Genomic DNA, 16770 nt, shown 5'->3' with positions numbered 1-16770 from the left:
ATTCCAGAATACTCTGCATTATGTAAAATGAGTGTGTATTTGTCCATAATTTATTCTATTTTCAAATTGAAAATAAAATTATAAAACAGAAATTATGAAATTAGAAATAAATTTGAAAATACAATAAATTATGGACAACCCGATTGTGAGAAGGATAATTTCAGAATGGCAAACTTTAAAATTCCAGATTCAGAAGCCTATGAATTCTGCCATTTTTAAGCAATTATTTAAAATAATTGCTTGTCTATACAGTAGTTTTAAAAATAGCAAGTCTATACAGTACAGTTTTAAAAACAATAATCTTGTCTGAATGTACTTAGAATTATGAAAAAAAAAACATAATAATCTTGACTGGGCACAGTGGCTCATTTCTGTAATCCCAATACTTTGGGAAGCTGAGGCAGGAGGATCACTTGAGGCCAAAAGATCAAGACCAGCCTGGGCAACACAGTGAGACCCCATCTCTACAAAAAATAGAAAATTAGCTGGGCGTGGTGGCGGGCACCTGTAGTCCTAGTTACTTGGGTAGCTGAGGTAGGAGGACTGCTTGAGCCTACAAGTTTGAGGCTGCAGTGAGCCACATTTGTACCACTGCACTCTGGCCTGGGTGACAGAGCAAGACACTTTCTCTAAAATAATAATAATAATAATCATCATCATCATAACAGTTTTCAATACTCCTAAACTGGCAAATATCTAAGAATTTTAAAATGTTGTTCCATTTGTAACAACAATAACAAAGTAAACAATTTGAAGTGCATTTGAAGGGGAAAAAAGTACATTTAGTGCATTCAGCTCTGCCACTAGTCAGTTGAACTTGGGCAGGTATTTTCAATCTTTGTGCTACAATTTCTTCATCTGTAAAAAGGAGGCAACAACAGTACTTACTAACAAGGTTGTTGTTAAGGATTAAATGAGTTAATAACATACTTGGAGCAGTCCCTGTAATATATTTTAATACTAAACACTCAACAAGTATTAGGTATTCTTATCACTAACCAGAGAGGCAAAGCCATGCCTTAAAATACTTAAATATGATAAAGACTCAAACAGCTTATATATATACAACATATTTTTTAGGTTCAATTATGAAGAGTTTTTACTTTTTAAAATCTACTAAAAACCTTCAAGTAGCTTTAAAATAGTCAGAATTTTAAATCCAGAACTTAATAATGATCCAGAATTTTTGTATCTTCAGCTGGTATACCTCTGCTTGTTTCCAAATGAACCCTGAAGACTAGTTAAAACATTTAGCTAAGGAATGTAAGTGAGAATATCCACTTTACCAAAATATTCTTGTTAAATAACCTGCACAGCCACAATGCCACGGAGACATAATCAATCCAACCATAAAGTTAAAAACAGAAACCAAAGAGCAAAAATGCCATTTGCCTTTTGTTTTAAATTGCCAACTAAAGAGAAAGAGTAACTTCGATGTGAAAAAAAATCATTTAGTTCCTCCGTTAACAAAATTTCAATTAAAGTACAAGGTGGACTTTGGTGCCTACTATGTGACAGGATCAAAAGTAATGATCAAGGAAGAAAATGTCCCCCCATTTGTGCAACTTCTAATACAGAAGGTGGAATCAGGCAATTATAATACATTAAAATAAGTGTTATCTGTAATAAGGTATGAAAAAACTAGAAGCCCCTAAACTATAAAACACTTAAAACATAGGAGAAAAGCTTCATGACACTGGAGTTAGCAATGATTTCTGAGATATAATACCAAATTTCAGGCAACAAAAGAAAAAGTAGATAATCAAAATTTTAAAACTTTTGTGCATCAAAGGTCACTATCAACAGAATGAAAGGCAACCCACAGACTGGGAGAAAATATTTTGCAAATCATACATCTGATAAGGGATTGACATCCAAAATATGTAAAGAACTTCTGCAATTCAACAACAACAACAAAACCAAACACTCCAATTTAAAAATGGGCAAAGGAATTAAGGAGTTATTTCTTCAAAGAAGATATACAAATGGCCAATAAGTACATGAAAAAACGTTCAACATCACTTAATCAATAGGGAAATACAAATCAAAACCACAATGGGATAGATACCACCTTACATCCCTTAGAATGGCTACCACCTGAAAAAACAAAAAACCCAGAAACTAACGAGCGTTGGTGAGGATGTGGAGAAACTGGATTCTTGTGCACTCTTGGTGGGAATGTAAAATGGTACAGTTGCTATGAAAAATAATACGGCCAATTCCTCAAAAACGTAAACATAGAATAGCTATATGATCCAGCAATTCTACTTATGAGGATATACCCAAAAGAAATGAAAGCAAGAAACTCAGACAGCTATTTGGACACTTGTGTTCACAGCAGCATTATTCACAATGACCAAAAGGTGGAAGCAATTCAAATGCCCATTGATGAATGAATGGATAAACAAAATGCAGCATATAAATACAATGGAATTATTATTCAGCTTTAAAAAGTAATGAAATTCTGACACTGCAACATGAACCTTAAAGACATTATACAAAGTGAAATAAAGTCAATAACAAAAGGACAAATACTGTATGAATTCACTTAGGTACTTAAAGTAGTTAAATTCATGGAGACAAAAAGAAGAATGGTGGTCACCCATGGCTGGGGTGAGAGGTGGAATGAAGAATTATTTTTTAGTGGGTACAGTTTCAGTCAAGGAAGATGAACTAGTTCTGAAGACAGATGGAGGTGATAGTTGCACAACAGGAATGTATTTAATGCCACAGAACCATACACTTAAAAATGGTTAAAACGGTAAATTTTATGTTATGTGTATTATACCACTACAAAAAAATAAAAATAAAAGACTGAGCCAGGAGGCAAAGTTGTTCCCAAATTCTTGTTTTGTGCAGGTGGCAGGCCATGGTGCCACTCATACTAGACAAGGAAACCCATGTCCATTCCATCTCCTATATTTTTATGATTTATTAATGCTTTTGTATGTAGCTGTAGTTCTACTCATTTTCATCATTATATAGTACTCCAGTATACAGGCTGGGCTCACACCTGTAATCCCAGCACTCTGGGAAGCCAAGGTGGGAGAATCACTTGAGGCCAGGAGTTCGGGACCAGCCTGGCCAACATGGAGAAACACTGTGTCTACTACAAATACAAAAATTAGTCGGGTGGGGTGGTGCATGCCTGTAATCCCAGCTACTTGGGAGGCTGAGGCACAAGAATCTTTGAACCTGGAAGGCAGAGGCTGCAGTGAGCCAAGAGTGTACCACTGCACTCCAGCCTAGGCAACACAGCGAGACTGTCACAAAAAAAAAAAAAAAAAGGTATTCCAGTATATAAATTAACGACAATTTATTTATCCATTCTACTAATAAAGGGCATTGGGATTATTTCAAACTTGTCATGATTATGAACACTGTGGCACACATATGGGTGAGTTTCTCTAGGCTATACACCTAGGAGCCAAAGTCTTACAGCATGCATATCTTCAATTGTAATAAAATGGTTGTACCAATTTATATTCCCATCATCAGAAATGAGACTTTTTTCCTTGCTTTACACCTACATCAACAATTAGTACTGTCAAGATGTTTTTGCCAGGCCAATCAATTTAATGTGTTATCACAATGTGATTTTACTTTGCATTTAACAAGTTACTAGTGTAAGCTTGAACATCTTTTACTACATTTATAATTGGATACCTTCATTTGGGAAGTGCCTATGCCAGTTTTCTGCCCACTTTTTTAGTTTTTTTTTTTATTTTTCTCAATGAGTTCTTTATACACTCTACACTTCAGCCCTTTAACAATTATTCATGCTGCAAATATCTTCTCTACTCTGTGGTTTACCTTTTTACTCTGTTAATAGTAATAAACCATTTGTTCCTCTTTTGATAACTAGAAGTTGCTAATTTTAAAGGAGTCAAATTTATCAATCTTTCCCTTTATATTAGAGCTTTATGTGACTTGGTTAAAATATTTCCTTACCTCATGGACACGAAGATGTTCGCCTAAATTATCTTCTTAAAGATGAAGAAATAATTTAAGATTTGGGTGATTATCTTCCTCCTGCCAAACACCTGACTGTTCTAGCAGTCTGGGACCAAGCTGAGGTTTTCTCAGATGATCTGCTTGCTAGACAATCCCTGGGTACAGTCGTTCTGGAGTCTCAGCCTGGAGGAGGGGGTGTTTCATCAGGATAGCCACTTTTGGCAGGCCCTGGACTGCAACTCTTATCCCTTCAGCTCTGAAACTGCCAAAAGTGCACTTCTACTTCTCAGGCATTTTTTCCTAATTGACAAATACTCCATTTCCCCCAGGACAGAAGCAGCTCTGTATAGTCTCTATACAACATATTTATTCTTAAACACAATGAAGATCCTTGACTACTTTTCCTTTAAAGGAAAGTACAGAATGCTACGAGAACCCATAGCAGAAGACCTTAATGGAAGTAAGAGGCAGATAGCTGGAAGGAAACAAGTAATGGTCAGAAAAAAATGTCTAAGAGCAGAAATGAAGGATGAGTATGAGAAGGTATCTTGAGAGTCGGTGGCATCCTATGATGTGTTAACAGAGGATCTTGAATAGAGACGGTCCAGCGAACAGGAGAGAATGCTGATTCAGGAAACATAAAAGATAAGTAATGTGGTTCTACTGACCATTACATCAAATAAAAAGAAATACTAATCATTACCTGCAATCTGTACTGAGCCATCTTCTCCAAGAAGAATGTTTCCAGCTTTCACATCTCTTTAAAAAAAAAAAAAAAAAGTTATGTATCAAAAAATACCTATTCTTTGAAGTAACATAATTTAAGCAATTGTTGACTATATTCATGTAATACTAGCAATATTTAAATGTTCTATTTTATATTAAAGGATATTAAGACTAATAGCAAAATTTTAGTTACTGGTACTAGGAACCCAAACATTAAAAAGAAAGCTAGAAAGGTTCTTATGATAATATCTGGAAAACACAAGTGATTAAATATTCTTGATTGGGATAAAAGTGGCCAAAGAATGTGACCCTCGCCTAATTCTACATTTTGAAATATTTTTTTCTACACCCCAATGAATTATCAAATTTTTAAAATCATCAGTATGCAACTGAAAACAGGGAATATTCTATGCCCGTAACAAAAAGATGGAAACTACTCAGGCATCTCTATAGTTTTAACTATTCATAACAAGTAATATATGAAAACATTCTTGTTTTGAAAACCTAAACACAACTAAAAAAGCCAAAATCCCTTTGACCATCATTCTCAAATCTAAGTACTCTCTCCAAAGTTTTCAACTGTTATCAGTCTGGTTAATAGAATATATACCGATGACATATCTGGGATTTTCTCCCAATGTAAACAATATTATACTATCCATTCAAATCTACAACTTAGTTTTTTGGGTTTTTTTCCAGCAAAAACAAGTTTTTGGCAAAATTTAAAATCCCCAAATCCTAAGAGTAGCAAAACCATCTCTTGATAACCTAGAACTCTCACAATTTATAAGGAAAGTAACAAGAGGGTTCTACTACAGCATTATTCGTAATAAAAAACAAAAACTAGTAACAGCCAATAACAGTAGAAAGGTTAAATTAATTCTATTACATCCATGGAATAATGTCAATCAACACGTTGTGACACGAAATGCTAACATACATTATTAAATGAACAAATCAAATAAGAGACTAGTGCATTTTATACGACACCATTAATGTTGCACAAACACACCCCTTTCCCTTGCCAAATGGGATTTTTGTGGAGATTAATGGAATTGAAGTCTAGGGAATAGTATTTGAATAACTTGTGGGAATACAGTCATTTTGTAATTAAAAGTAAACATAATCAAATAAGCAAAAGAAAGGCAGCCCTTGAAGCTACACAAGAAAAGCGAGGCCTGCTCATGGAAGAATGTCTTGTCATGAAAAGGAGCCAGTAAAAAGCATAGCACTTCATCCTATTCCTGTCCCCGTTTTCCTCCATGTTTAGATATAACCATTCCTTGGCAAACAATGAACAAGAGTTTCACAACTGTGCAGAAGCAGCATCATACCACGGTATACAATGCCTTTCCTGAATATACACTGAAGCATAAGGAAAACATGTTACTGAGTATTTTGTACTGCTTATAAACCCAAGCAATTTATAGGTAGTTCTCCCAGAGGCTGACTAAGCAGAGTGCAGGCCAGTCTGTTTTACTCCATGAATCTAGTCTCAGATTCTAGTCACTACAAACAGAAGAGAATAGAGGACATTCTCTTTCCTCTGTGACAAAGATCATCCAACTGAGTCAACCACTAACTTCCAGTTCCCTTTTCTGAGCTCACCTAAAACCCAATGGGGGAAGAAAATATAGTTTAGTCACTCCCTCCTCTGTGTTTTTGCAGAAGGCTGTACTATAATGTTAGCAAGGTGTATTATATGATCATATTTCTAGGTCTGTCTCCCTTCTGTATTTCACCATGAACTATATCTGGGCCTGTATCTTAATATACTACTATAGTCACCTGTACTTACTTAGCATTATTATTAGTACATAGGTGGCATTATTCAAATAGGAGGAGCTATTCTGCAAATAGATTTAAATAACTATTTAAATTTGTAACAAATATTATATAACCATTGAGGAGATGACCTGCCTCAAATCCTCTTCTCAGGGGGGAAAAAAGAAAGTAGTGTATAAAATAAGAAAGAAAAAATGCCAACCAAACACTAAAAAATACTAGACTATTCCCTCCCTGCTTCCCCAATCCCCACTCCCCACCTCCTAACTCTGTTCCAAACGTCAGGGTTATAAACGAATACGTTACGGTAAAAAATGGGAACAATCTAATTATCCATCAAAAGGAGACCAGTTATACACCTAAACTATAAATTACTATGAATACTAATGAACATACATGTTGACATGGAACTATCTCCAAATACATTATTAAGTGAAAAATGAATGCTAAATATAGTATGTGGCCATTTGTATTTTCTTTAAAAGAAAAACATGACACAGAGACATACATTATGTTTATACTGACAGAAAATATCTCTCAAAGGAGTCACAAGAAAATGGCAACAAGTGATTCCCTTTGGACCAGGGTATTGTGGATTCATAAAAGGAAGAAGACTTAATAGTTTATGTTTGAGGACAGTTTCAGATTTACATAAAAGTTGAGATGCTAGTGCATAGGAGTTCCTACATACCTCACACTTAGTTTCCCTTATTATTAACATCTCATATTAGTATAGTACTTTTGCTACAATAAATGAACCAGTATTCATATATCATGATTAGATAAAGTCCACAGTTTACTCAGATTTCTTTAGTTTTTACCCAATGTCCTTTTTCGGTCCCAGGATCCTGCCCAGGATACACACTATATTATATTCAGCGGCCATGTCTCCTTAGGCTCCTTTTGGTTGTGAGTTTTTCACATTTTCTTTGCTTTTGAGAATCTTGACAGTTTTGAGGAGTAATGGTCAAGTATTTTGTAGAATGCCCCTCTACTGGAATATATACAATGTTTTTCTCATGGTTATATTGGTGTCAGGGGATTTTGTAAGGAAAACCATAAAAGTAAGGTGCCATTTTCATCACATCATAGGAAAGGCATATGGTATCAATATAATTTAACATCAGTGATGCTGAGAAGACTTATTTTGTACCATACACCATTTTGTGCTGTTTGAATTTTTAAAGCCATATATACATATTACTTACTCAAATCATGTTTTACAAGTTTTTCATTTACAAGTCTTTCGTAAATGAAGAGACAATAATCCATTTTCAGCAGAGCCTAAACTTTGAATGACTACTTTTCCTGATCAATTCCCCAGATAATCAATCCATGTTTCCTTTTGAAACCAAAAGTGTAATCTGTAGACTAGCTTCCAGGAGTAAAAGCAGAATAGCACAATTAACTGGACAATAAAAAACACCACAGCCTGCCCTCAAAACAGGACAACTAACCTTTCAAGGAAAAGATTTGTAACTAAATATCTGGAAATCAATATAGTCCCCAGTTAAAGAACTTTTTTACTCGGCCACAAAGAGTATCAAGCAAACCAGCAGCTCCAAAAGCTAAATCCTCCATCCACTCTTAAGTAGCAAGAAGAGTTTTGCTTTTTACTGCTTAATGTCATTTCTCACATGTCACTGTTGCCCCAAAGTTACACATTCCTTCTAAAATTAAAAGGAATATCGTAGACATGCTTGACTTTTCATTAATACACAACACAAGTTTCTGCCCATAACATTTTTATTACTCATCAATAGGCACCATTTATGGAAAACTTGAAAAAGGTCAAGAAAAGCAATGAATCAAAACCAAAGCTGTAAACACACTACATTTAAGCATCTTAAACTGACAAAAATATCCAACATTTCTGTTACAGCCAGCCTCTCTAATGGGAAAAATATTTGGGTAGATACAGAGAGGAAAGTCTGATTTAGAGACCTATTCATCCTACTCAAAACCTCTAAAGCCTAGAAGTCAAAGAGAAAACACAGTAGAAATAGAGGAAAATTACTTTACCTAATCCACTAGGGCTGACATACAAATCCACCTGAAATCACAAGTGGACTTTGAAGATATGAGAAGTAGCAAGACATACTAAAAATATCTGCCTCTGCTTCCCAATACAACAACTTTCTCCTAAGCCTAGGTATCAGTGTATTACAGAGCTGGTTACTGCTAAAGTTTAAGTAATGGTCTCAGCCTTGGCTGCACATTAGAATTACCTAGGGAACTTTTAAAAGTCCCAATGCCAAGGCCTCACTCCAAACCAATTAAATAAATTTCTGGCAGTGGACCCAGGTATCAATACTTCTTAAAGTTTCCCATATTCCAATATGCAGCCCAGGCTGAAAGTCTATGATTTAAAATATCAGAGAATTCCCATTCCAGCTAAATGGCAAACTGTGCATTGGAAGACAAACTTTCATCACTACTATATAGGCCCTTGACCCAAAACACACCCTTCCCTAGCTACAAGCACAAAGAGATGCTAGATAAATTAGGGGGAAAATATCACACAGCTAGATGCAAAGTAAAGAAAAAATTCTCAAGGTTCAGAAATGAAAGAGACACTTAAGAGGTAGAGCAGTAGGTAAGCCCTGGGAGACAGAAAAGCGAAACTGGCCAAATGGCTAGGGGGCTCAGGTTTTCAAATCCACAGGTAATAGAAAACATGGCACTGGGCCGATATAAGGCTAGGAGCTAAAACTGAAACCCCCTAATAAAACCAAGAGCCTTGAAAGATTAGGCCACAATGAAAAATATGCTTACCAAAGGTTAGACAGTATAGCTATAGTAAAATAAGATCTTAATTATCTTTATAAAACATTTAAGACCTAATTGTCTTTACAACAAATAAGATCTAATTATCTTTAAAACAAAAACATTTCTAGGAGTAAAAATGGTCACTTTATAGAAGTAAAAAGGTCACTTTATAGGAGTAAAAATGTCATTTTATAGGAACAAAAGGAATAATTCACCAGGAAAATAACAATCCTGAACCTGTATGTACCTACAACATCTATCACAGTGTTCAAAGGAGTCATTAGGGTTATAGCGGTTCCTGGGACCGCGCCACAGATAGCTGGACAGGTTCCAACGCAACCTGATACTCAGAGCCCCGCTCAAAGGATGCTGATTTACAGGTTAGCTGATATGAAGGACCAGACAGAATGCCCAAGTAAGGTACATACTGTCTAATGCCCAATGAGTCCAAATAGAGTGCTAGGCCTCCTTTTTGGTGGCGTGACGAGGGTAGCAGAGGGTCAAAGAGACAGCAGTTTTTCCTCAACTGTCAAAGGGACTAAACATTGTGAAACTGCCCAAATAGTCTCATGAAAGTTTATTTGGCAAGCAGGCCTTTGAATTTTGTTGCATCTAACAACTACCCCTGCTGGCAGAGGTGTAATAACAGTGTAAGTCAAGGCCACTATCTTGCTAATAAACAGGACATCAAGAGATCATCTATACAGGAAAAGCTTTGGACATGAGAAGGTAAAGGAATTTCAGGATGTAATCTTATCCAGTTCCGTATGTAAGGAGCTTGTCACTTCTGTCTTTACAACAGGAAAAAAGTCTGAAAATCAACAATTCTTCTTAGATACATCAGAGACTGAGGTCACAGGGCAAACTCATGCCTCCAAAAATGTAGACAGGAAGACAGACTTACAGTTTAATGGAGCAGATGCCCAGCAGCAGCAGACTATTGCTGGAGTCAGTACTGGGGTGTAAAAACTTAAACTGTAATTGACAAATGCCTGGAGGCTCAGTGTGGACCAGTTTGAGAGTTAAAAACCCCAAGGGGACCCAGTCTAAGGGAGACTCATACACTTAGATGGGTTGGATGAGCTTTACCTCCTACAGCCCCACAAGGTTCTCGGGGTATAGACAGGAGAAAATTCCCCTAATTTCCCACAGGAGAAAGAAAAAAGTAACTAATTTGAAATATGCCCTGAGCATTCTATTCTCCTTAACGAAAACCTACCCTCAAGGGAAACTATTTTATCGGGGCTTAATCACCTTGGTTTTACCAGAACTTAACCCATCTATGGGAAGGGAGATACCCAGTCTCAGTCCCATCAAGCCTTCCTGTCTCACCTTGAGGGGGAACCGAGAAGCACTTGTGCAGGTGACAGCCCAGGAGCACAGGCTCACTAAAAACACTGAGCTGGGTAGGGGAGACAAAAATCTTGATAGAAGTCAGAGGAAAAAGAACACCTTACCTATAGAGGAACAAAGGTATGAATTAACATCCCACATCTCAGAAACCATGCAATCAAGCAGAGTGGAGTGAACTGTTTAAAGTGTCAAGAGAAAAAAAAAAACAAACCTAGAATTCTGTATCCAGAAAAACTATCCTTCAAAAGTAAAGGAGAAGTACTTCTCTCAGACAAATAAAAACTGAGGGACTTTGCAGTGGGCAGACCTGCCTTGCAAGAAATGTTAAGAGAAGATAAAACTTGGATCCACATGAACAATGGAAGAGCATTACAGAAAGAATAAATGAAAATAAAATGAAATCTTTTATTTCTCTTATTCTTAATTGATCTAACAGTCAACAATTTCTTCAAAATAATAACAGCAACAATGTATATAATGATTACAGCTTATGCATAAGTGAAATAAATGACAATACTGTAAGGGAGGAATTAGGAATATTCTGTTATAAAGCACTTGTGCTACCCATGAAACGATAGAGTGCTATTTGAAAGTGGACTTAGATTTCCTGTAAAATGTATACTGCACAAGGCAACTACTAAAAAAGGTTTTTTAAAAAGTATAATTGGGCCGGGCGCGGTGGCTCACGCCTGTAATCCCAGCACTTTGGGAGGCCGAGACGGGCAGATCACGAGGTCGGGAGATTGAGACCACCTTGGCTAACACCGTGAAACCCCGCTCTACTAAAAATACAAAAATTAGCCGGGCGCGGTGGCGGGCGCCTGTAGTCCTGCCTACTCGGGAGGCTGAGGCAGGAGAATGGCGTGAACCCCGGAGGCGGAGCTTGCAGTGAGTGGAGATCGCGCCACTGCACTCCAGCCTGGGCGACAGAGCGAGACTCCGTCTCAAAAAAAAAAGTATAATTGAGGCCAGGCACGGTGGCTCACGCCTGTAAACCCAGCACTTTGGAAGGCCAAGGCAGGCAGATCACGACGTCAGGAGATCGAGACCATTCTGGCTAACATGGTGAAACCCCGTCTCTACTAAAAACACACAAAACATTAGCCGGGCGTGGTAGCGGGCCCCTGTAGTCCCAGCTACTCGGAAGGCTGAGGCAGGAGAATGGCATGAATCTGGGAGGCGGAGCTTGCAGTGAGCCGAGATCGCGCCACTGCACTCCAGCCTGGGCGACAGAGCGAGACTCTGTGTCTCAAAAAAAAAAGAAAAAGTATAATTGATAACCTAAGAGAGGAAAGGAAATGGAATCATATGAAATGCTCAATTGAAACCAAAGAAGAGGCCGGATGTGGCAGATCATGCCTGTAATCCCAGCACTTTGGAAGGCGGAGGTATAAGGACTGCATGAACCCAGGAGTTTGAGACCAGCCTGGGCAACATTAGAATTACCCGGGGAACTTTTAAAAAGGTCCCAATGCCAGAGCGTAGGACCCTGTCTCTACAAAAATAAAAAACAATAGCCAAGCATAGTAGTGAGCGCCTGTGGGCCAGCTATTTGGGAGTCTGAGGCAGGAGAATGACTTGAGCCCAAGAGGTCAAGGCTGCAGTGAGCCGTGTTCATGCTGCTGCACTCCAGCCTGAGTGACACAGTGAGCCCCTGTCAATCAATCAATCAATAACCAAATAAGGCAAAAAAAAGACACAAAAAGATGTAATCTTAAAAACTATTTAACCCTAATCCTAGAGCAAATAGGAAAGCAAAGGCCCAGAAAAGTAACTGATAAAAGAAAAAAAAAAATCAGACAACTACAAATTGTAAAGCTGAGGTTTCAATGAGTAATCAGAATATGTTGAAAAAAGCAAGGTACCATACCTCACCAAACATGCACATGCACATGCATGCGCACGCACACATGCGCGCGCGCGCACACACACACTCCTTAACTGGGTTACTCTTAGAATAACAGCATTTTTTAAATTTTTAATTTCATTTTTTTGAGATGGAGTCTCGCTCTGTCACCCAGGCTGGAGTGCAGTGGCGTGATCTCAGCTCACTGCAACCTCCACCTCCCACGTTCAGGCGATTCTCCTGCCTCAGCCTCCCGAGGAGCTGGAACTACAGGTGCGTGCCACCACGCCCAGCTAATTTTTTGTATTTTTAGTAGAGACAGGGTTTCACCGTGTTGGTCAGGATGGTGTTGATCTCCTGCCCTCATGATCCACCCGCCTCAGCCTCCCAAAGTGCTGGGATTACAGGCATGAGTCAACACGCCCAGCCTAGAATAACAGCATTTTTTAAAAATCCATATATGATAGGTAAAAATCAGTCATCTACAGAACTATTCCACTCTAGGAAAAAATGGGTAATTAATTTCTAGTTGTCTAAATTTTCTAACCTGCTTCAGTCTTACAAAGAAAAAGAAACTTCTTTAAAAAAAAAAGAAAAAGAAAAAGAAACTTCTTTTTATGAGGATGAATGAGAACAACTGACTCTAAGGAATAATGTATAAACTAGGAATCTTGGAAACATTGAGGGTCCCCAATTTATGATGGTTCAGTTTTGACTTAATTATATTTTCTACTTGCAATGGAGTTGTGTCCCAATAAACCCATCCTAAGTTGAGAAGCATCTGTACTCTTAAAACAATAAGAATTTCCATTTAAAACTGTACCTAATCAATTGCTCTTGTACCTGGTTAACATGTTAACAGATCACTAAAAATGAGGTATGGCCAAAGAAGAAACATTTGGGAATATTTTTTCCGGCACTGTTAAGTAGAAAAAAATGTCCTGAAAAACAGAAAATTCCAGTCCTCTGGATTATGATAAATCTATGTATGCATACCTTGATATTAGCAATTAACATAATTCAATTAACTACCTCAGTTCTGATTCCATGTTCATCAGGTAATCTTGGGGGAAAAAAGTGCCACAGACTACTAAATGGCCCTCAATGTCTGGAAGGAAGGAAGGAAGGGCAGAAGGAAGGGAGGGAAGGAGGGAGGGAGGGTGGTAGAAGGGAAAGGGAGGGGAGTCGAGGGGAGAGGAGCAGGGCAGGGGGGAAGGGGAGGGGAGGGGAAGGGAGGGGGGAGGGAGAGGAAAGCAAAGAAAGCAAGAAATTTTTACTGCGGACATGACCATCCTGATAAAAGGCAACATTTCACAGCCTTCCATGCAAAATAGATATAACCATGTAACTAAAGTTCTAGCCACTGTGATGTGAACAAAAGTGGTTTCTACAACTTCCTAGTTGTTCCCTTAACATAGGTGTTCTTGATCCCAGCACTACTGATATTTGGGCTGGGTAATTCTGTCGTAAGGGGTTTCCTGGACATGATAGGATAAATTTAGCAGTATCCCTGGTCTTCACCCATTACATGTCAGTAGCACATTCCACTCCCCAACTCCAGCCCCTGTTGTGACAACCAAAAATGGCTCCAGGTATTGCTAAATGTCCTGAGAACCACTGCTAATAGGAAATGGCATAACCTCTATTTCCCCTTTCTTTCTTTCCTTCCTTCCTTCCTTCCTTCCTTCCTTCCTTCCTTCCTTCCTTCCTTCCTTCCGCTGGAATGTGGATGTGGTGGAAATCAACTTGGGTCATGAAGCAAGAACTTAGAGCTAGTAGAGCAATAAAATCAGAGCCTGAGTCCCTGACTCCATGGAGTCATCATACTGGACTGATGTCATTTATGCCCAGACTATTATGTGAAAGAAAAACAATAATCTTCTATAGCCCTGTAAATCAGAGGTTGGCAAACTACAGCCCACAAACTGAATCCAGTCCACTGCCTGTTTCTGTAAAAGATGCAACCATGCCTATTCAGCTACAGATTGTCTATAGCGGCTTTCATACCAGAAAAACAAAGTAGTGGTGACAGAGAACATCTCACCCACAAAGTCTAAAATATTTGCTATCTGGCCCTTTACAGAAAAGGTTTGCCACCCTCCGGTGTACAAAATAATGACAACGACTGTTCACTGATTCTTGTGTGCTAAATACTATTCTAAGGGCACTGTATATATTACCTCATTTAATCTTCACAACTACTTTATGAGATAGATACTATCGCATCCCTACGTTATAGATGAGAAAATAAGGCAAAAGAGATTAAGTAACTTGCCAGAGGTCACCCAATTAGTGACAGGGTTGGGATCTGAATCTAGGCAGTCTGCTTCTAAAGACTGCTAAGAAAGACTATGCTAACCAATGAAGCTGAGTATCCATCGACTTAATATCAGTTACATTTTTTTGGTCACTAACTCAATAGAATTTTAGTCTGCCACTGAGATTAATTTTAAATATATTGTGTTGTCCTCTTTTACTTAGCATATCCATGTATCTATTTTCTCAAGTCAAAGTTTTTACTTCAGAACACTGATGAAAGTATCTTTTTCCTAAACCTTTATAAATCTAGAATTTCTATAGTGAATAGCAAAATTAACCCAAAATATACACTGAAGTATACATTTAGGGTCATTGTCTTTTTTTTTTCTTTTTAAGAATGCAATGAGTGGATTCATATCAATTTCAGGCACAAAGAAATTCAGTTTCTGCTTTACTTTGTATAACATCTACTTTGCATAATGTATCAACTCTCATTTAACTAAATGAGTAACATCCTTTTTAAAAGTGGCCTAAAATGCTGCCATTTCAAAAACATTATCTTGACATAATGTCACTGTTAAAACTGTCCTGGGAATTCCCATTCAGAATTGCCCTCAGTTAGCTTATAAGCCACTGAAAAACTCTATAGACCCATTGTATAAGCTCAAGCAAATCCCCTAATAAGACCTCTTTTTTCACCAGCAAAGTAAGATTAATAATAGCAATGTATTACCCATGCATGTGATAATATAGAAAGTTTTTTGTTTCAAAATTAATTTTAAGAATACAAAATATAATAACTTTTTTTCTTTAGAGATTTTCTTCAGGAATTTCTTTAGATAGGAACAAAAATGTATTTATTTCTTATGACAATCTCAAGGCAACCAAATGCACATGAAGAGTAGAATCTTCCAGCTACAGCTGAGCGAAGAAAATAGATAAATCTTCCCCCTTAAAAAGCAATCTTAAAGCTGGACAAATATGATAAAACAACCATTTCGGTGCTCTGGAAATCAACCTGAGAAACATTTTATGCTTGAAAAACAGCTGCACTTCAGGTAAGAACACTGAGACTCTATGGTGTTCTGCTCTGGGACTAGCCCCAACACTTCCTAGCCCAGCTCAGTCAGCATGGAGGTTCTACGGCAGACAGACCATGAAGACTGGCAGCTTCTCTGTCACGGTTAAAAGAGACTCCTTTGATTGGACATGGTAGGCAACACCTATACCCAGTGACACTGTCAACTAAAGTGACATTCTGAAGGGTGACCAGCAGGAGAGGGTTAACAGTGGCTCTACTAGCCTGTCGTAGCAGTCTAGATAGAGACAAACATATTCTTGGCCAAAGGTACACAGTGGAGACAAAGAGGCCCCTGCTTTCACACACTCCTGGCCAACCCTGAGGATGTGCACATGAATATAGGAGACAAAAGGGCCTATCCAAAAATGAAACCCAGGCAAACTGGAAAACAGAAATTGAACTTAGAAAATGTTCATTTCTTTTTTTTTTTTTTTTTTTTTGAGACGGAGTCTCGCTCTGTCGCCCAGGCTGGAGTGCAGTGGCGCGATCTCGGCTCACTGCAAGCTCCGCCTCCCGGGTTCACGCCATTCTCCTGCCTCAGCCTCTCGAGTAGCTGGGACTACAGGCGCCCACAACCGCGCCCGGCTAATTTTTTGTATTTTTAGTAGAGACGGGGTTTCACCGTGGTCTCGATCTCCTGACCTTGTGATCCGCCCGCCTCGGCCTCCCAAAGTGCTGGGATTACAGGCGTGAGCCACCGCGCCCGGCCAGAAAATGTTCATTTCTAAACCCACAGAAAAATCCAATGGAAGACAGCCAAACAGAACCCTCTGATCATCTTCCTCACAGAAACACCAAATTGAACAACTACCTACATGAAAAAGCACCTTCCTAAGAACCAAAACTCAGGTGAATGATCACAGTACCTGATTTCAACTTCACATCACTGTTAGAGACACTAACGGTGATAGGAAAGACAGTCTTGAATTGTCAATGCCACCCCTTCCCCATCCCCTGGCAGTAGCTGCAGGGCACAGAGGGAGAATCTGTGCCTGCA

General features: G+C 38.3%; 1 protein-coding gene across 2 annotated transcripts in view; it reads right to left on the bottom strand.

Annotated features, from left to right (window-relative positions):
- OXSR1 (oxidative stress responsive kinase 1) overlaps positions 1-16770 on the bottom strand; it is a 93974-nt gene that overhangs the window by 36356 nt on the left and 40848 nt on the right. For both annotated transcript variants that reach the window (XM_050780322.1, XM_050780323.1), the window contains one exon: positions 4658-4713. In XM_050780322.1, the coding sequence (XP_050636279.1) occupies positions 4658-4713 (56 nt within the window). The remainder of the gene's footprint in view (positions 1-4657; positions 4714-16770) is intronic.

The sequence above is a fragment of the Macaca thibetana genome, chromosome 2 (genome assembly GCF_024542745.1).
Source record: "Macaca thibetana thibetana isolate TM-01 chromosome 2, ASM2454274v1, whole genome shotgun sequence".
NCBI classification, from domain to species: domain Eukaryota; kingdom Metazoa; phylum Chordata; class Mammalia; order Primates; family Cercopithecidae; genus Macaca; species Macaca thibetana.
Note: the sequence above shows the minus strand (reverse complement) of the source record. Positions and strands in the feature narration are given on the sequence as shown.